The 21,794-nt window shown below is 31.3% G+C and overlaps 1 protein-coding gene across 2 annotated transcripts; it reads right to left on the reverse strand.

The window, feature by feature from the left end:
• Window positions 1-10,912: 10,912 nt before the first annotated feature.
• Window positions 10,913-21,555, reverse strand: LOC139485594 (STAGA complex 65 subunit gamma-like). 2 transcript variants are annotated; one of them, XM_071270187.1, is made up of 11 exons: window positions 21,524-21,555; window positions 21,186-21,351; window positions 20,624-20,744; window positions 18,457-18,575; window positions 17,348-17,457; window positions 16,993-17,114; window positions 16,183-16,373; window positions 15,167-15,255; window positions 14,127-14,232; window positions 12,978-13,139; window positions 10,913-11,140 (listed from the first exon to the last, which is right to left on the reverse strand). In XM_071270187.1, the coding sequence occupies exons 2-11, from the start codon at window positions 21,344-21,346 to the stop codon at window positions 11,131-11,133; spliced, it is 1,191 nt and encodes a 396-aa protein (XP_071126288.1). In that variant the 5' UTR covers window positions 21,347-21,351; window positions 21,524-21,555; the 3' UTR covers window positions 10,913-11,130. The 2 variants fall into 2 exon arrangements, with proteins under 2 accessions (XP_071126288.1, XP_071126289.1); XM_071270188.1 differs by lacking the exons at window positions 10,913-11,140; window positions 21,524-21,555 and having other exon boundaries at window positions 12,977-13,139; window positions 14,123-14,232; window positions 21,186-21,384.
• Between the last annotated feature and the right edge of the window lie 239 nt (window positions 21,556-21,794).

Genomic DNA, 21,794 nt, shown 5'->3' on the forward strand with positions numbered 1-21,794 from the left:
TTTTCGTCATTACGTCTTCTTTCATAGATTAAGAGTATCATCTACATTCAAAATTTATACAACCGGATTGATATTTATTCTTTGGGTTTGTTTTTTTTTTGTACCAAAGCTCTTTAATTGAGAAAAATCAAACTAAATATTTTTGTTGTATACATATGTATTCATTTGTCCTAGAGTTTATCTATCATGTTTCTCTCTTAAATTTAATGACGTTTTTACACTTTATCCACTAAATGTTGGATAGGAACGTATTGATATTTAGTCATAGATACATGCAATTTTTCATTTGTTTGGGTTTATTTTTACTTTGAACTATAACGTAACGGCAAGAAAGTGCATATCTGTGGTCTGTTTCTTTATTGATTTGCAGCGATCTGATGGGTTATGTCCTTTATACAAATGAGAATGAAAACGAAGAATGTGTCAACCAGAACAATGAGCAGAAAACAGCCGAAGGCCAGTAATGGATCTTCAACATAGCGATAACTTACTTTTACCGTGTGTTCTTACGTTGCACTCTTACTTACACAACTGTCCAAGGTTTAAGGGTTTGTCGCCAGCAAACGCGTTACAAATGAAAGTTCACAATTGGAAAGCTGAAATCATCTCTTTTGTCGTAAAGTTTTGTTTTCTATCGACCCTCATTGTCAATTTTGAGATGTAAATCAAGATATGAGGCCGACTTAACTGTATCTGTTGTATTCTTTATCTCTAGTTCAATAGGATAGATGCGTTCGACATAGTCACCAAATTCTGAATTCTTACTTCAACAATTGATAATTTGAATTTTTCAAGCAGTAAAATTTGTTTGAACCATAAGCAATACAATGTAGCTGCAAAAGTTACTTTCTGGATTTGATTTCACCTTGATAAATGTACTCTCGGTGAAGCTAGTTTGTCTAGCGAAATATTGCATTTATGTTTAATCGCATTGTAAATATTGTTAACATCTTAATATTTACATAATAATTAGTGTGTACCTATTTAGGCAATTTGTAATTTCATTTGTGTAACTGTATTAATCTTTGTAATAAGTAATTAATACTCGCATAGAGTTTATAGTTTTTTTTTCAAAACTACTCGTATTTTGTAAAATGTCAACAGTGTCAGCAGGAAGTTGATACGTGGTAGGTCAAAGAACGTCTGCGTTCTTTTTGTTAAAAAAATCATAGAAAGATGTCAAAACCTTGTGGATAAACATTCCGTAACAACTGAACCAATAATAAACGATGGTGTTGAAGTTGAAGTATAGATTCAAGGTACTGACGTGCATTATCTATTTTTTGTTATATCTATTTGTCGTGGCTCGGTACTTATAAATCCCGTCATTGTGTTGTGCTATGGTATTTTTTTGTATTCTTGTCTTGTCTTGAAATTTTATCTTCTATGTCGGTTTGTTTTGTTCACACATCGTTGCTAATATAAGGTACTTTTCTGCGTCTGTCATTAAACGGAGAAGCTTAACTAGCTATTAAGTCAGGTTTAATTCATCATTTTCTAAATGCAAAAATGTCTGTACAAAAAAAGGAAACATGACAGTTGTTATCCATTCGTTTGTCGTGTTTAAGCTACTGATTTTTGTCATATGCTGAGGAACTTTCTGTTTTAAATAGAACTTTCCTCAGAGTTTGTTATTTTCGTTATACAAATGTATTACTTTTTGTTAATTTTTGTTAATTTATTTTTTATTGTATGCTTTAGAAAAGTTGATCATTGACAAATATCTATACTACTAAAGGAAGAGATCGATTTCATTGAGCTGCAACTCCTCTGAAACCATACAAAGTCTGAAATATTTCGCGGCGTGTGCCCTGTTCGACGTTGATAGACGTCTTAATAAATCGAAAAACTGCCAATTTTCATTATTTCATGCGTGTCTTTGGCCTTTTCATTTGACTTTTCTCGAACAACTTAAAACAAACAAAATATAATATATAAGAAATCCTGAGTATGTACAAGATCACTTCTCGAACAAATAAAAACTTGGAACATATATCAGTAAACTAACTGTTTCCTCATTTTGGTGTCTCCTATAGGAGGACTTATATGTCAACGATTGTTCACAAAAGAGGGACGAAAGATACCAGAGGGACAGTCAAACTCTTGAATCAAAGCTGTTCACAAACGTACAAATATTATAACTAAAAATTCCTGTGTTGACTGTTCACGTGTGATGCAAGTGCTGTCCTCGTTGTGTACAAGGCAGAGCAATTTCCATTTACACAACAGATAAATTTTGGAGGTGATCTTGTGTCGCATCTTTCTTTGTGTTCCATCAATTTATGCTGATAGGAAAATTCCCCTCCACAAATATCACATATTAATTTCTCCGTGTGCTTCTGACTTATATGCGCCCGGAGACTACACAAAGTTGAAAATTCTTCCTGACAATCATTTGTGTTCCACTGAAAAAGATTGGCTCCCTGGTGGACCACAGATTCATGCCTTCTTTTACTATCTTTAAAGGAAAATATCTTGTCACAGAAGCTGCATCTTAAGTCTAGTATGTTTTCATCTACCAACTTTACAAAGTAGTCACGTTGAGTCAGTATACGACTTTTCACATCGCAGGCAATGGTGGCGTGTTCTATTCGTCTTAAACACAGATACTTGCGCACGAGAAATAAATCATAGTCAATCAGAAACATAAACCATTTATATTTACGTTACAGCCATTTCCATTTCAATTGTCAATTTATATTTAATATGAACTTCAATAAAACTATGCAAGTTACTTGCCTTTCTTTGAAGTGATTGTTGCATTTTTCGATATATAAATAAACTATATTAAAGATGATTGCACTCCCCCTCACGCATCGACGATGTCCTCAATCAGAACCGATGCTCTCGTGCATGAAAATTGACAGCTTAATTTTAGATTTATTAAAACGTCTATCAACTTCGGACAGCGTACAAAACGACAGTCAATCCCGTTGACAGAAGAAGAAAAAAACTAAATCTGAACTTGTAGGTCTGTTAATAGAACCATCTCAAAATTTAAATATCACTTTTTTCGGCAATTACTTGTGGGACGATTGATTTTGTAGAAGTTTTACTCCATGCACAACGTACAGTAAATAATACATGTGTCTCTTCGTTAAATTAAGACAAAACTATTCACAATAGCATATAAAGAATCTATAAAGGTTTCTCCGATTTTTAATATTTTGATCAGTTGAAATAGAAAATTGCGATTTAGAAATGTATAATACTTTTTGAAGTGATGACAATTATTCCACTCAAGCATAACCAGAAAATCCTGCAGAACCAATTGTTCTGCGTGTGTAGATTACCAGCCGAGTATAAGAAGATGTGGTATGAGTGCTCTTAAATCAACTCTCCATCCAAGTCATAATTTGTTTTAAGTAATAGTAAATAATTAATGATCAGTCTAAATACGGCCTTCAATATGGAGCCTTGGCTCACTCCGAACAGCAAGCGATAAAGGGCTCCCAAAAATGACTAGTGTAAAATCCTGCTAACAGAAAAAAAAACAACGGTCTAATCTATATAATTAAATGAGACGCGTGAAACATGTCGAAACACGTATATAAAGTGAAATCACAAAAATAAGGAACTCCGAGGAAAATTCAAAACGGAAAGTCACTATTTAATGGCAAAATCAAAAGCTTAAACACACAAAACGAATGGATAACAACTGTCATATTCCGGAATTGGTACAGGCATTTTCTAATGTAGAATGGTGGATTGAACCTGGTTTTAAAGCTAGCTAAACCTCTCACTTGTATACCAGTCACATCAAATTCCATTATATTGACAACGATGCATGAACAAAATAGACATATTAGGGTAAATATGTCAAATAGACAGCAGTCAAAATTGTGTTATAATCTTGATCTGATTAAGTAAAAACAACCAAATAAATATGTAACCATTAAGAAGCACATAATGGCCGGCATATTGACCAAGCATAATAGCAAAAATTAATGACAAGAATACACAAATTTACTATCATACAATGACGAGATGTATAAGTACAGAGCCACGTCATACATGTCATATATATGTAACAAATAAACATAAACAGACACAGGGACAAAGCAAAAAACAAGTTTTACAAAAGCACAATGACGGGATGTATTAGTAAAGACCCACGTTATATGTATCTAATTAACACCACTGAAAAGATATTTAGACAAAGCATATCAGCTAAAATGAAAGACAAGAATTACGAGAATCTATACCACATCATCAACTGACAACCAATGCATGACTTAGATTATACATATATATTACTGTATTCTCTTACTAATTTTAACAAGGATTTTTTTTTTTTTACAATGTTACTTTACCCATAATTAAACTGATAGTAGGACGTGTATGTAACAGTATATAACAAGTAACTTGTCCCGATGAAGGCGATGAAGTGATTCAACACGGCTAATAAAAGTGTAGACTGCGAATCTGATTTGAATTATGTCCCCTTATTTTGTATTCTGTAAATTGTTATAATTAAAAATAAAAGTTTTTGAGGAATAAATATTTAAATGATAAATTTTTATAAGATAGAAAATTTGAAGTTAATTAAAACTCAATTTGGGTAAAACAGATACTTTTAACAAATAATTCTACAGATTAAAAAAATATATGATACCGATTCCAAAATCGCAAATTAAGCGTGTAAATAATAATTTTGTTTTGATCTTACACACATTATATAAGGTTCCAAATTTGCACTTGCGAGAATCGCAAACTTATCCAATATTGACACCCGTTGAGGGTATGTATACATTTAAAGTTCCAAGGCCGTAACTACCCTTGAGGCAAGTGAGGCAATTGCCTCACTAAAATTTCGACACTGATTATTTTTTTTTATACATATATACAAATAAAATAGTCTTTTGTTGTTCTGTCTCAACCTTAATTTCTATAACTTGTCATCATTCCTTTAAACTATTCTTCCTGGATATAACTCAGCATCTCAACGGGTGATGTTTCTCAATTACATTAACCTAGTAACGATAATCATCATGGATCTCTGGTTAAAAACAGGCTCTTGCAGAAAAAGGAAAAGCGACACTGAAGGTAAAGAAGGAATAATTCTAGTAAACTTATTTGTTTGTGAACGTAGTCTGCGTATTGCATATAACTTCATTAGAACAATCCAAAAACGATAAGTAGACTGACAAATCAAGTAGTGGGCATCGCAAGGGGGCAGTCCTGTCTGTGTATTCATTTCTCCGTTTCATCAACTTTAATCTTTCTCTTTACAGATAAATAAAATATAAATAATATGAAACATGCATGGATTAGTTTTTCATGATCCATGTTTCTTTAACCTTAAAAATTGAAAGAACATCCCATATTCCAATTTGACATTATTGAGGAATGGTATAGAACCTTTATCACAGGATTTTGTCTTTACTTATTCGGGACTACGGAATTTCATTTCTTTATATTCGGGGTTTCGGAATCAGACACCCCCAACCCCTAACCCCTAAATTTATAGATTCTGGAACTAAAATACCACCGACTATTTCCAGAAATAATTTGAAATTACGGACCTACATGTAAACGTCAAAACTTCATTTTAATTCCCCTGTACCCATATCATATATACTTACTCTATAGATAGATCATATACATGTATCTTATCTCATTCTATCCCTAGTTTGTTTACTCTTTGTCAGCATACAAGCGAGTTTAATATTTTGTAACTGAGACTGTATGATGATGCTAGCCTTAATAGGAAAGCTTAATTCCCTTTTGCAAACAAAACTGTTACTACCGATGCTGCTACCGAATTGCTGATGGAGAAGGAATTGGAAGAAGACATTGATCATTGTGTTGATGATAATGTGCTACCTTTAGAAACACAGACTGCCCTGAAACGACTGAAATCTAGGAAAAGAGCATACATGAGTGGCGAGAGGTTGTGCGGTCTTGCCATGCTCCATGTTCATCGCGATAAGGATATCAGCAGACCAAAGTTATCATTCTAAAACAATTTGACTGAACCCACCATAGAAATAATTGGCAAACTCTACTGAATCGATGTTTGTTCTATGTTCTGGCGGCAGATTTAAATTGATATTTGGATGATTATCTTACATACAAATTCAAATAAAGTTGTTAAAAATTTGGTATTAGTAAAAGTCTTTAAATATGAACAATTTATATAAAAACTGTCCAAATACTAAACATTATCAAACTCTCTAAAAATGCCTAGAACGCAGGATTTTGCACCATTCATTTCATACCCTCCAAAAAAATTTAACGCCTCGCTTCGCTCGGCTCAATTATTTTGCCTCACTAAAATAAGATGCCTAGTTACGGCCTTGAGTTCGTCATATATTGTAAAAGGGCATCATTTCTTGAAAATAAGGTTAAAGTTAGGAAAAAAGCGGTATATGTATACAAACACCAAATATAACTATAATGAATATTTCATTGATTTAATTACTGTTTCCTGGTGTTTAAAGCATGGTGCTTGAAGACGGAACCCTGTTTTGTTCCCTCTTCTCTTTTTCTGGTATAACATATGAAAATAACACGTCAATAATGTTCAATATTGGCATTAAATGGGACGGACACTACACTGAACATAGTAGGACTTTCGAGTTTTTTAAAGACGTTCGGGACAAATTCCAATTTAATCGCTTGGTTAATTATTATCGTGTTTCAGAATAGCATATTCAATTTTAGCAAGCATAATAGTTGAAGAGGCATGACCACTTTCTTGACCTTTTTGTCGAATAAGCTCTATATGAAACTAAGTGTTTTACTGATAGCAAGGACGTAACTATACGTCCTTGCTGATAGTCATGAACAAATTGCCTTGTCTTAGTGATGAACTAACCTTCAATGTCGGTTCCTTTAGCCAAATTTTCCTACATGCTTAATCTTTGTTAACTGCAGCCAGAATGTTACCATTAACTTGATCTATAAATGTCTTTATTTGATCAGGTCTTTCAACATGTTCAATGGTTGCCACGGTTTCTGATTGTCAGATAGAGTGCTCATGAAATTAAGACACCCCACTCAACTTCCCATGGATAGCACTGCACATAACAGTCAGCTTTGTATCATTTATACCCATTAGAATATATTTTATAATCTAAAGTCAAACAACAAAAAAATGTTGATTTTCTTGGTAATCTGACAACAATTGAGTTATTTCCTTCTTAATTTGCAGGTATAAATCATTCACAATTTAAGAAAAAGTTTAAATAAAAGTGAACCTTAACAAATAATTATAATTTTTGAAATAAACAAAAAATAGTATTTTGGAATGTTTAAAAGGTCGTGCACTAATGATTTTAAAAAAAAACATGTAGACTTTATCAATAAAAGAAATATAACATCGTTTCTAAAATTAACGGAATATTGATAACAAGACATTTCTTCGAGAGCAAGTTTTACAGTTGTTATCAGTTGAATTGGCAGTCGCCAATAAAAGAGTTTTGACACCCATATACAGGGTAACATTTAGTCCAAATAATTATGACGTTTTGGAAAGCTATTTTAAATTTTTGCTTCGACACCTCTTGTCGATGTAAGGCCAAAAAAAAAATATAATAGCCTTTCAAGTGGTCATAATTTTTTGGACTAGGTAACATTGTGCAGTTATTTCTAAAATATCAGCATATGAAGGGAACGGTCATTACATTCTAAAGGACAGTTATGTATTTTGTGTTCAAAAATATATTCTGATCCCCAATCTGATTCCGGGAGGGGGATATTGTGGTCAAGCAGATGACATAAGTGAAAAGAGATTTTTTACAGTCAATGAAAAAGTTTTGTGTCAAAACGTAGAACGAATCATGGTCTTTAATTACTTGATGTAAATTGTTCTTTATATTACTGAATTTTGATTGCTCTTCGCCAGAGGGTGACACTCAAAAAAATTGTCTCCCTCGTTTAAGCCAATCAAAATCTGGCATTTTAATGTGAAGTATGACAAGAGTGCACAAACTGAAATGTCTCGCCTTCTTTTCTTATCATTGATTTTATGTTGATAGTCCTAAATGTAAAGCTTTATTACAACTGTCACATAAACTAAACATTAACCAAGAAAACCAAACATTGATCAATGAACCATGAAAATGATGTCAAGGTCAGATAAATATGATTAACCATACCAGGCAGACATGTACAGCTAACAATTCTTCCATACAACAAATATAGTTGACCTATAATAGCTTATAGTTTAAGAAAAACAGACCAAAACACAAAAACTTAACACTGAGCAATGAACTGTGAGAATGAGGTCAAGGTCAAATAAAATCTGTGCGACTGACATATAGATCATAAAATATTTACATACACCAAATATAGTTGGCCTATTGCTTATTGTATTAGAAAAATAGACCAAAACTCAAAAACTTAACTTTGACCACTGAACCATGAAAATGAGGTCAAAGTCAGATGACACCTACCAGCTAGAAATGTACACCTTACAATCATTCCATACACCAAATATAGTAGAACAATTGCATACAGTATAAGCAAAACAGACCAAAACAAAACACTTAACTATAACCATTGAACCATGAAAATGAGGTCAAGGTCAGATGACACCTGCCAGTTGGACATGTACACCTTACAGTCCTTCCATACACCCAATATACTAGACCTATTACTTATAGTTTCTGAGATATGGACTTGACCACCAAAACTTAACCTTATTCACTGATCCATGAAATGAGGTCGAGGTCAAGTGAAATATGTCTGATGGGCATGAGGACCTTGCAAGGTACGCACATACCAAATATAGTTATCCTACTACTTATAATAAGAGAGAACTTAACATTTCAAAAAGTTTTAACTTTTTTTTCAAGTAGTCACTGAACCATGAAAATGAGGTCAAGGACATTGAACTTGTGACTGACGGAAACTTTGTAACATGAGGCCTCCATATACAAAGTATGAAGCATCCAGGTCTTCTACCTTCTAAAAATATAAAGCTTTTCAGAAGTAAGCTAACACCACCGTCGCCGCCGCCGAAGCTGCCGCCGGATCACTATCTCTATGTCAAGCTTTCTACAACTAAAGTTGCAGGTTCGACAATAAAAATTATTAATATTGATTGACAACTTTGAAAAATAGATTATCTCCCTTGAAAGTGTAATACCAGTAAACATTGATGTTTGAAATAGGTTTGTATTGTTTTATTTATTATGTCACGCTGCATTTCTTGTAATAACTAAGTTAAATCGTGTGTTCCTTAAATCTTTGCATAAAAGCAAACAAAAGGTTGTAAATATAATTTAGTATGATACCACTTAGTACAAGAGAAATATTTTAAATATAATTAAACATTTTCTGTTCACAGTTGGATTACTTATGCTAAAATAGCAGTGTATAGAATTTTGAAACCCTACGAGGGTCTATGATTGGGATAAATAGATTACAAGGAACGTATGTGGATTATGTTACAGCTCTTCTATAAAAGGATGCAATTCGAAGAAAAAAAGTGTCCCTGAGACAACATGCTCCACTCCCTCTCCATTTCTATGGCAAAGGATCCAAGAAATTTGGGTTATAACCCCAATTTTCTATATAAATTAGAGCAGTCACATAAATATGAGCATTCATACCAAGTTTGAAGTTGAAGTGACCACAACTTTATGGAAAATTACCATAACCAAAAAAGTACTTTAACACAGGTTACCATTTGCATATAAAGGGAGGCAGGGTTTCCTCCCTTTCCCATTTTTTAGAATCTTGGATCTGCATCTGCTAACAGAACTATGAAAAGGGGTCAAAACATTAATTTGGCATTTAATTTTAAAAGTTGTGATGATGTTATAAAGGTTAGTCTGTGTCTTCATGAATATATGCATTTTAGTTTCAGATTTCAACAAGCCATCATGAAGTTATACAGCTGAATACATTCAACATAAACTGCACTAATCATACAATAAGACTGTCAACACAGTATTATGTCATGTCTGTTTAGAATAGTAATAAATAAATGGGGAATGTGTTCATGCGACACAGATGATGCCCCTGCTTGCATATCATATAAAGTTATAAAGGGACATATCTGAAGAATGACATAAGTGACACTACCAAAATTTTTCAATGATCTGGGTTTTGTAGAAACAAGTATTGTGTATAAGTTTCAAAACATTTGGTTGAGGCAAACTATAGTTATACATTTTGTAGAACAGAAACGAAAGTTCTACAATTTTTCTATTTGTAAAGAAGTATAACTCTAGAATAGTTTAAATGACACCACCAAAATTAAAACTTGATCTGTATTTTGTGGTAATAAGCATTATGAATAAATTTCATAACATTTGATTGAGGTAAACTTAAGTTATAGAACAGAAATTAAAATTCCTCAATTTTCCCATTTGTAAAGAGTCATAACTCTAGAACAGTAAAAGTAACACCACCTAATCCAACTTGATGGATATATTGTGGTAATAAGCATTGTGTATAAGTTCCATAACATTTGGTTGAGGCAAACTATAGTTATACATTTTGCAGAACAGAAACGTAAGTTCTACAATTTATCAAAGAACAAATTAAAAATGAAAAATTATATATTTGCAAAGAGGCATAACTCTAAAATGGCTTGAGTGACACCAACGGAATTCTAACTTGATCTGTATTTTGTGGTAATAAACATTGTGTCAAAGTTTCATAACATTTGGTTGGGGCAAACTAAAGTAAGAGAACAGAAACGAAAAAATTCAGCATTTTTTTTTCATTTATAAAAGGGCATAACTCTAGAGAGGTTAAAGTGACACCACCAAAATTCAAACATGATCAGTGTTTTGTAGAAATAAGCATTGTGTATAAGTTTCATAACATTTGGTTATCAATAATAGTAAAATTGACCTTTAAAATTCTAAATATTAGGCATTGAAGACTACAACCTTTCTACCAAATAAGTAACCTCTATGTCTTGCCTTTTGGACATTCACTGAAGACAACACAGTTATAGCTATAAAAACATTGATATTTTGAATAAAATATATGCATAAATACTACACTAACAATATTCATTTCCACTTCAAGATGTCAGACTTTATTTATCTCTCTATTGCACTTTACAGCTGAAGATTATCATGAACAGTGTTTTCTTGTCACCATTGATCCTTCATACTATTTAAAATATTTTGTATATAGTCTTCCAGAAAAAATCCCAGCATAGTTTCATTTCTTCCTAAAATTAAAATAGAGAGTGTATGTTATTTGAGAGTGACGGATAAACAGTATCAATTTCATTTTTTCTATAAATTCAGAAATAAATATAGTTTTTTCTATTTATCATATTATTAATTACTATATGAAATAAATACACAATATTATTATTTCAAATTGAAAGCATTTCCAACTATTGGACCTCGATGGAACTATTTGACCACATGTGTCTGTGTCATCAAATTTCGCATCATGCTGCTATGGGATTTGAGGATTTTGAAAATACTGCAGGAGTAACGACATAGCTTTTTACCTTTTTGTATCTAGGATTGACGTAGCCTTAGCATTTCAGAATATTTATGAATCAAACATTATGGTTGGGTTTCTGCAATAAGTGATTCATCATGGCCATTTATTGTCTGTTGTCTTTTTTCGATATAATAAAACACTTACTGAACACGTGCCTATACTGGAGGATCTTATGTTGACCTTGAGATGACTTTTGGTTTTTTACTGTGTAGTTAGGTTCCTGTCTACTTGATGCATATTAAACATCTCTATTTGTATAAATATGATCAATTACAAATTTAAAAAAAGGTTCCAATCTCACAGAAACTTTGAGATGAAGAACAGCAATAAAAGCCCTGATCCTTTGCACTAGGTTATATCAAGTGTTTGTTGTGATTTTGTGTCATTAATCATTTCACCATATTATTTCTTTTTCATTGGTTGATTAATTTATATTCTGGGTGGGGTTTTTTTTTATAAGAAAAGATGTCAATGCATAGTTAATAGCATGGGCTAGTGTGAACCAACTATTGTTGAACTGCAATGCATTGTGTAACACACACAGTTGTATTATTCAAATAAAATAATATATCTGGAGTTTCTTAACAATGGATGTAAACCCATTTTAGTCTAAGGGCTAGCTGAAGCCCGCCTGTCTCTTATACACATTCCCAATTTCCATTCTCAATTTTATAAATATTATTTAGAATGCCCAAGTACTGAATGTAGGTCAGAGCTACTCAATATCAATACAGTATCTTTATGTTTTGTTGATTAAGGTTTTGGAGTTAATTAAAGATCTTTGATAGTGTCTGTTAAGACAAAGTACTACAAATTCAGAAATAATTGAGAGGCTTTTATTGATGTGAAAAATGTGACTGGATGAGATTCACAATAAGAACTTACATTCTGATACCTATAATAAACTAATTACTTACTTACTTACTTATCTAATACATTTTTGTGAGGTAAATATTCTTGAAATTGCAAAAATAAAACTTGCATTTTCCTCTGTCCTTAAAAAATTGCAATATTGACTGCTTCCAATAAATCAGTATTTTCAGTATAAGTAATAAGGTAAAGTATATGTAATAAGGCAATATTCTAGATTTTTATGAAACTTTTACTAGTTTTAGGTGCAATGGGGTAAACTGATGTGATAAAGGTTAGCAGAAAGGAACACCATGCTTATCAAAAGTATCAGAAGTCTACATTTTCTTTGTGTTTTGGTGTATTTAAAGAGGTGATATGAAGATGGGCATACTATATCAGATTATAATTTGCATATGTACCATTTTATTTAAGTTTGCTTTTCCAACCTCTCTATATGTAGAATGAGGTAAATGGCCTGATTTCTTATGTTATACTGTGGAATCATTTATTTTAGTTGTTTGAAGAAAACTTGCATATTTGCAGATATTTAATTTCGTGGTTTTGGCAAAGTCTGCATATAATCCTTAAGAAAATGTGTAATTTGTTGAAATTTAAAAGGTTTTTCTGTACCCATAAACTCCACGATAATTGGTATCCAACGAATATTAATAAATCCACAGTATATTGACATTATGTACCTTTTCTTGAGTTTAGGGGGTTCTGACGGAGGGGACATGATATCTGACACAGGTACGGATGAAGGATCTGCTATACTGTCACCACCATCACTGTGTGACGGCGTTTGTGGAGGCTGACTTTTTATACTCCCTTGCTCATCATATGAATCTAGAGATATAAGTCTGAAAAAAACAGAAATTGTTTTTATAAAAATTTAGTCACAAGAATTAAAGTAACATATCATACAAATTACCTATCTATTACTACAAGTATACAAGTAGAATCTGTATTTACAGTCAAACCTCTTTGTGTCAAATTTGAAGGTACCGGACCAATGTATTCGACACAAACAAGGTTCAACTCATCCGAGGTCAAGTGTGTCCTCATAAATTGGGAATGCATGAAATATGGTATGAGATTTGCGTAAACTAGATACTTTGAACTGTTTACTTTTATTTTTAATATGACACTTTATGTTTGTGTTTTCAATCCACATGTTTGGCCCTTCCTAATAATTAAACACACAACTACAGATGAATAAATAAAATCCAGTCATAAATATTTACAAAGGTCAGTCACTATAAATTATGAACTCTCTCACAGAACGAAATAAGTTCTAAATGGTCTGATGAGGTCGTCTACTTTATATAAAATTATGATGATTTGATCATAGTTGTCTTAATCCTTTTATTTATTGTAAGTTTTAATTCAAACCATTCATTTAATCTCATATAAAACTTAATTGGTTACATAAGAAGTATATCCAATTTGAATTTGAATTTATATCATTAGGTCTGCATCTTTCAAACTTTCAAACTTTAGACATGGGGGTCAATTTACATGAATTTTATATTGACAGGATTATAAAATTTACTCAGCTTAACCAAGTACTGCAATCAACCGAGTTCGACTCATCAGAGGTAATTATGCATTAATCAAATAGAAATTTTTCCAGAACTGATAAATTACTTTGACTCACGCAAGTTTTCCACACAAGGTTTGACTGTAGATATTATATAAGCATGAATTTACAATTCAAAAATTAAATTGTGATGCTTTATGTATAAAGAGTAACTAATTTATCTAAATTCTTTTTTTTTAGCATTTCTCTTGCTCATCTGATGCCTCTCCATGATTGTCTGCCTATAAAAATACATTGTTTTACTTGCTTGTTTTCTGGTGGTTCAATTTTAATGACTGTCCATTTTGAATCTGATTCTGTAGTAAGTCCAACTGTAGGCTCATGTTCTACTGTTATCTCAAATCCACTTAAACCTGAAAGATAAATTGTTACTATTAAAGGTGTCAAGGACATGATGTAGACATTGTAGGATTGATATGTCTTGTATGTGTAACTAAAATATATCATTGAAGATGAGTGTCATTTCATTTTAAATTGTGATAACTGCAACAATTTGAGATATAAATGTAGAAAGATTTGTAACTATAACATTCAAATAAGCTTCTGTATGTGAAAAAAACATCAAAGAGCTTATATTTAATAACCTTAAAAAATATCTAAGTTGGAACCCCAAAGAACATTAGAATAACTTTACAGTTTTTATTCTCTGCAGCTTTAAAAAAATGTAATAGTAAATTATTCAAATTTTGGTTTATTATGTTTGTATGCCATTCTCTGCATCATTCATTCATTATTTTATAATTTGTGTGTGTGTGTGTTTTATTATGCAGTTTATCGTCTATATAATATCTATTTATTGTGTAAATTAATTTTCATCTGTAATTGCTTAAGCAGAAATAAAATAATATAATTGCTACTTAAACAACCTACCGTTCATGCTTAAATTTTTTTTTATTGAATACAGTAACTGTGGTCACATGGAAACTTTTTGCATTTATTAAATATTTCTTTGTATAAAATTGATGCAAAAAGAATATAAAACCAGGATGTGTCCATACATGTAGTACATGAATGCCCCACACACACTATCATTTTCTATGTTCAGTGGATCATGAAATTAGGGACAAAATCTTATTTGACATTTTATCATATCATATCATAGGAAACATGTGTACGGAGTTTCAAGTTGATTGAACTTCAAATTCATCAAAAACTACCTTGACCAAAAACTTTAACCTAAAGCAGGACAGACGGACAAACATACGAACGATCACACATACCAGAAAACATAATGCCCCTCTACTATCATAGGTTGGGCATAAAAAATAAATGTTATGTGACCTTTACCTTCTAATTGTAATAAATGTTCATCTGTTATATCATCATTCTCATCAAACACAGGAAACTGAATCTCTGAACTTGGTTCTTCTTTTATCCTGGAGAAACAAACAGATAGAAGCAATAAATGTAATGGCTTCACAATACATTTAAATGTCACAGAGATGTCAAAATGTCTATTTCTGATAAAACTGTGTTCGGTGATTGCTGTCTCATAGATGTTTATAGTTTATACTGCATTTTCTTTTATTTATAAATTAAAGGAAATAAGATATGTATGTTAATAAAGCACCATAAAAACTACAACACTGAATGTCAAACAATTTAATACTTAAAACAGCAATTAACAACAACCAGAGAACTGAAGGCTTCTTCGGATGAAATGGCAAATATAAAATGTGATGGGAGTTAAACATGTTTTTGACCCCAAAACCTCCTTGATACCTTGTACAGAAGTGTCAGAACAAAACATAAATATCAGAAACCTGTTGTTCAGTGTTGTCGTTCGTTGATGTGGTTCATAGGTGTTTCTCATTTTTATATAGATTAGACTGATGGTTTTCCTGTTTAAATGGTTTTACACTAGTCATTTTGGGGGTCATTTATTAGTCTGCTGTTTAGTGTGAGCAAAGACTCTATGTTGTAGGTTATACTTTGACCTATATTTGTTAACTTTTACAAATTGTGACTTGCATGGAGAGTTGTCTCATTGGCACTCATACCACTTCTTCTTATACCTATGTATATATTGTTTGAATATCTCATATCAGAGATAATATTCTTCTGGGCTATTTTAATAAAATGTATGTGGGAGGGTAGGAACGGAAGTTTAATTATTTAATGTGGGTCATGTGCCTTTTCATTACCTGTATGTCTCTATTACCATTATGCAAATTATCTAAAAAATGGTTCTTTGTTGTAGGGATATTTTAATATTTTTCCTTCCACATACATTTTAACGGAATAGCCCTCCATATTATTTTCTCTGATAAAAAACTAAAATTATATGTATATAAATTGTATACCTTATAACAGGTACTGTGTCAGGTGTTTTCTGTGTCACAGCTGGTTGCATTAATTTCTCATACTCTTGCATTAGTTGTTGACATGTATGTTCCATATTTTTGCTGTAGTTTATAATTCGTGATTGATAATAGTCATTTAAATTTGTAACACTGCCTAATTTCATTTCATGGAAAACTTGTTCTATAAGATCCTGAAAATACAATATAAAAATTTGGTGAAGTGGTATTATTTCAAATGATGTGGAAGTGTGAAGAAGTCAGTAGCAATAGGTTAATGTACTGAAGAACAGCAATATTGTCAGTTCAGAAGTTATTCTGAGGATTTTATTAATGGGAATAATGCAACTCCCTGGGTATCGCAATAATAAGAACTTGCATTCTCATATCTTGTACATATATCCATGTTGCTTTTCCCTAAAATTGTAATAATGAAATTTGCATTATTGTTCATACTTCAAAAATCACAATAATAAATGCATGTTATAATTTCTACTTTTACAGTAAAATCCTGCTGTATGGTCTGCTATAATTTATAAAATTGGTATGTCTTTTTCTTTTATGGAATGATAGTTTTCCTAGTACTGTTCAACTGTTTTGGTTAGTTTATAAGTTATTAATGTACATGTACTTCTAAAAAACAGCCTGCCGTAATATTATGATTTGCCAATTGTACCGGATTGAATAAATTCCTTTAAAACCACTGTTTTTTTTATATTATGTGTATATTTGTTTTTCAGGGATGATCTCTGTAATTATTTTACTACATTCTTTCTAAAATTTGACACTGTTTAGAGATTCTTTACAACTTACAGGAAAACCAGCATGTCCATGCAATAATTTACTGTCGACTGCTGATCTAAGATGAGTGGTGAACTGGAGGTAAAACTCATGTAAAACACAAGATAATGTATCTAATACTGATTCATTACAATCTGAAACAAAAAATAAAACTGAACTAAAATTTTACAGAATCTATCTTACTTCATTTCAGCACAATGGAACTATTTCTTTTTTCTAAAACTTTCAAACTTTTTGAGTATGTACTTTACTTCTTCTATCTGACTATAGTAAATTACATGATATTTCATTAGCTCAATCAGTAGAAAATAAAAAGGCAGCAAAAAGGTGCTTATAAAAAAAACTTAAAAATCATAATAGATCTTACTATCAAATCCTAAATGAGCAAATATGGCTGCTACAGATCTTTGAACAAGACGTCTACAAGTTATATCATCTAACACAGGGGGAGGCTCTCCTTTTCCTCTTACAAAATCACTAAAAAGTAAGAAAAAAGTTTTTATTCATCATGTTCATGAACATTATTCCATGATAATGTCCTTGATTAATAGTTATACTAATTTATTCGGTTGAAGTAAGATATTTTTTCCCGCCAATTTAAAAACCTCCAAAAATGCACATTTCCTCAATATGGTACTATTTTACATGTAACATTTTACTTTTTTCAGTATCATTCCAAATAGACCTGTATAAATCATTTTCAATCTGTCTCTGTTGTATAGTTGTATCATTGGCAATTCTACTACATCTCCTTATTCTTATATTCTGATAAGTTATGTGGATCATGTGCTATTGTCTTTGTTTATGGTCTATATTATCAGAAGGCGTCAGGAGTTGGTGCTTGGTGTAGTTTGTAGTACTGTCCAATATGTTTGGTATCTTGATAAAATTTTATGCAATTTTCTGACAAAAAATATTTATTTTCTAGTTATTTTATATTATTACAAAATTTCATACCTATACCATCAACATGATCTTGAAAGAGAAATTTTGTTCCTAACAAATTATCCTATTTTTCTTCAAATGTTTGTATTAATTTTTAAAACAAGCAAACAAAGCTATTTATGCAGCATCTTATTATTCATTCACTATGGAAAAATGATCTCTTCTTTTAATGAATTTTCAACAGCAAACATTCTGTAACTGACTTATTTATGTAAGATGAGAAAAATTGCAGTTTGGCTTGTGTTAACCAAATTTTATGGTTTTAGAAAAAATGTCTTTTCTTGGATAATTGATTTCATGGTTTTATAAAAGTCTGCATACAAGCTTTTTGAAGAGGGTGGTAAAGGGGGTGCTTGCATGAAAAAAAACCTTTACCAGCCTCTTTGAAGGCTATAGAATATTTGTACTTGGAAGGACATTCAAATTTTTGGTTCACCTATTCCTACAAAAAATCATTGATTATTGAATTTGGTATACCACAAATAAAATTGATTCCACAGTACATTGCCAGTATTATTTGTTTTTTCATACCTTTCATAATCTTTAGGAACAAATGGTAAATGTCCAAATTTATTATGTTTTAATGTAGGACCAGAATATTCTGGTATAGGGGGTGCTGTAGGGTACTGGATATCTGGGTCTCCATTTCTCTAAAATACATTTGTAAATGATTATGTAAAAAATAAAATGCATCATTAATTTATCATTAACTGTTCATTTTTGGAAATAAAAAAAATGCATCAAACCAAAATCATTTTCTTAAAAAGAATAAGATTTTAATAGGTGACAAGCCGTCATCATCTTGTCAGGTAATTTCATAACATGCTTTAAAAGATATAAAATATTTTAGTTTTAGCTAACACAAGTCATTCTTACATATAGGTTGAGGTGACTCAGGTTTTAAACAACCCTTTTCACTATCTAGAATATGTGAATATTGACAAAATTCCACTTATCTATGATTTAGTATACATGAAGTTAATTGGGTCTGGACCTAAATCAGAATAATTAATGTATATGTTCCAGACCGTATGAGTATTTGGACCGTACGGGTACGGTCTGGACCATATGCGTACTTTTTCAAAATACGTATACGGTCGGACTAATATTAAGAAGTTGGTCAAGTTTATTAGATACAAATGTATATAACAGATCAAGATAACTTATATCTCATATTAATATAAAAAGACCAATAGTAATTGAAATAAAAACTTAATATTTTAACTATTTAAAAAAACACGCTTATTTAATCTGTTAATCTCCTGTATTTAGCATGTCAGTAATTCATTAATTGCAGCCCAGTATGCTCATTGAAATTGAAGTTATCGGAAGTAAACATAATGTGGGAGGACAATTGTCATAGAATATTTAGGAACTTTACAAAAAAAAAATGCATATGCAAAGGAACATGCATGAACAAAACATGTTAATGTAAAAAAAAATATGACGTTCCCTGTGGTAGCAAGACTAGTGTCACCTTGGGCCAGAGTAACAAAATAGGATTCAGATATACAATTAAACAAATATTTAATGTCAATTGTTCGCTTATTCACTTCATCCATCTATTTGCATCTATTCACAAAAGGATCTTAAGACATATTTTTTCCGAAGTGCTTTCATTGATTTTTTGTAAATTTTGAAATTTATGAACAATTTGTTTTACCAGTTGATTGTATTGTGAACTTTTACTTAATAATTTTTAATACTTGAGTCACTGTGGTTTAATGATAATCATTATTTTAAATTTATACAGAGGAAATTTTAAATTTTTCTTAACTCATTTTTATTTTTTGAAACTTTTTACTTTTCTTTCATTTTGATTAATTTTAAATTTTTGATATTTTTTGTGTGGGTTGTACATTCTTTTATATTATTCTATTTAACCGATAATCAATGTTTTCATTTTACACGCTACTGCTCAGAAATTGTATTTATGTGATTGTATATTTTGCTTTTACCTTATGTATCTTATTTTTTGTTTATTCATGTTAAGCGCTTAGGGTAATTTTTCAAATTATATAATGCGCTATATAAATATTGTATAATAATAATAATAATAATATTTGAAATAATAACAATTTGTATAACTAAAAATAAAGATTTTGATAAATATTTGTTTTTAATCCATATGATCTCAAAGCACGTCTGGTCAGCTGGACCGTACGCGTATACTCATACGGTCCGACCGTACTCGTATGGTCGGACCGTACGCGTACGGTCCAAATACTCATATGGTCTGGAACATATATAATAGTATATATTTGTTTAAGGGCCAGCTGAAGGACGCCTCCGGGTGCGGGAATTTCTCGTTACATTGAAGACCTGTTGGTGACCCTCTGCTGTTGTTTTTTATTTGGTCAGGTTGTTGTCTCTTTGACACATTCCCCATTTCCATTCTCAATTTTATAATGAAGGAAAGTATGCCTTAAAGTTTGCATAAACTTTAACTATCATCCAAGTTGTACATACTGATACAATCACTTTTTTGTGTGACCTTTTACTTGTTTATATCCAACCAAACATTAGAAATAGCTTCATTCATGAAATAAAAGTAATCTCTTTTATTGACTAGAGATGATTCAAATTTTACATATTGAAAAGGGTAAAATTTCTGTCAGGAAATGGAAAACAATAATTAACACATATTAACAGCAATTCAAAGTCACATTCACTATGTAGAGTATTAACATATCCTTACATTTTCCTGGTTTGCTGTTTGTAAATTACTAATCAAAAGTCGTACTTTCTTTGCATGCTGAACCAATCTGATAGTATGAGCTGTTAGAGGATCCAGTTGAAATCTTTCTGCAGGTAGTGGACTGAAATGCAATGTGTGCAAAATTAATTTTGAAACAAAAATATCTGACAGGCGAGTCAACATGGTCAATGCTTATGACAATTTTTTTTTTAAATTAAATGTGCATGTACTTGAGATGTGATTATTTCAAAGACTGATGGAATAATATTTAAACTAGGATGTGACAGTTATTGCTTAACTTCTTTTTTTTGCAGTAAAAAAACATATTTTTCAATACTGTAAGCAAAGAGTGAATTGTTTAATTTACCCATTACTATGTCTTTACTTTACTTAGCAAATAGGAGCGACAATACATTTGTATGCATAAGAATAATAATACATTCATTATGCTCATCATATTCAGTACATAAATAAGCATCAAGCAGTTGTGACTACTGAATTTTACATTGACATTGGTCAACTGTCAGTTATCATACATAAAATATCAAATTTCATTATTTACTCATTAGTAGGAGGACAATGTCTAGAAGATGGCTGGTGTAGTCTTGGTCCCTCTACTTCTATAGGTCGTAGTTTAGTCAGCTGTTCACGTTCTACTGCAGCTATTCCACCATCTACATCAGTCACAGATGGCAATTCTCCCCATTTTCTTTTTTTGTCCATCTTCTCTGGCTTCTGGTGACCCTTCGTGTGTCTGTGTTTCAAAAAAGACTGTATGAAGACATCTTTAAGATAAAGTAATGCAAATTTTAAATAGTATTTATTCACCACGATGGAATATTAGCAATCAGTTTAGATGTTTTACACTTAAAAACAATTATAAAACTATTAAAAACTTACAAAATAAACAGCGGAAATGTATTGTGTGTTATAAAAAAAATCTAAACCGGACCAGGCAAAGGTTTAATCCGTGTTTCATTTTTTTATGAATTATCTATCTTTAAAACACTTTTGATTGCAATCCAGTCTAATAATCTTTGGTTATACATTAGCAAGGACCCGTCTTGGCGCTAACATATAAACCAGACCACAGCAAAAGCTTTTGGATTCCTACGTAGGAACCTCAGTTGTCCTCAGGAAGTTAAAAGCCAAGCCTACACAACTTTAGTTA

This window comes from Mytilus edulis, chromosome 8 (assembly GCF_963676685.1).
Source record: "Mytilus edulis chromosome 8, xbMytEdul2.2, whole genome shotgun sequence".
NCBI lineage: Eukaryota > Metazoa > Mollusca > Bivalvia > Mytilida > Mytilidae > Mytilus > Mytilus edulis.

What these genes read in the sequence shown, in the direction of transcription:
- LOC139485594 (XM_071270187.1), bottom strand. Translation starts at nt 21,346, where the DNA reads ATGGACAAAAAAAGAAAATGGGGAGAATTGCCATCTGTGACTGATGTA. An exon ending in AAACAGCAAACCAGGAAAAT is followed by an intron (nt 18,576 to 20,623) that starts GTAAGGATATGT and finishes AATGTATTTTAG; the next exon opens with AGAAATGGAGACCCAGATAT. An exon ending in GACACAGTACCTGTTATAAG is followed by an intron (nt 15,256 to 16,182) that starts GTATACAATTTA and finishes TTGTTTCTCCAG; the next exon opens with GATAAAAGAAGAACCAAGTT.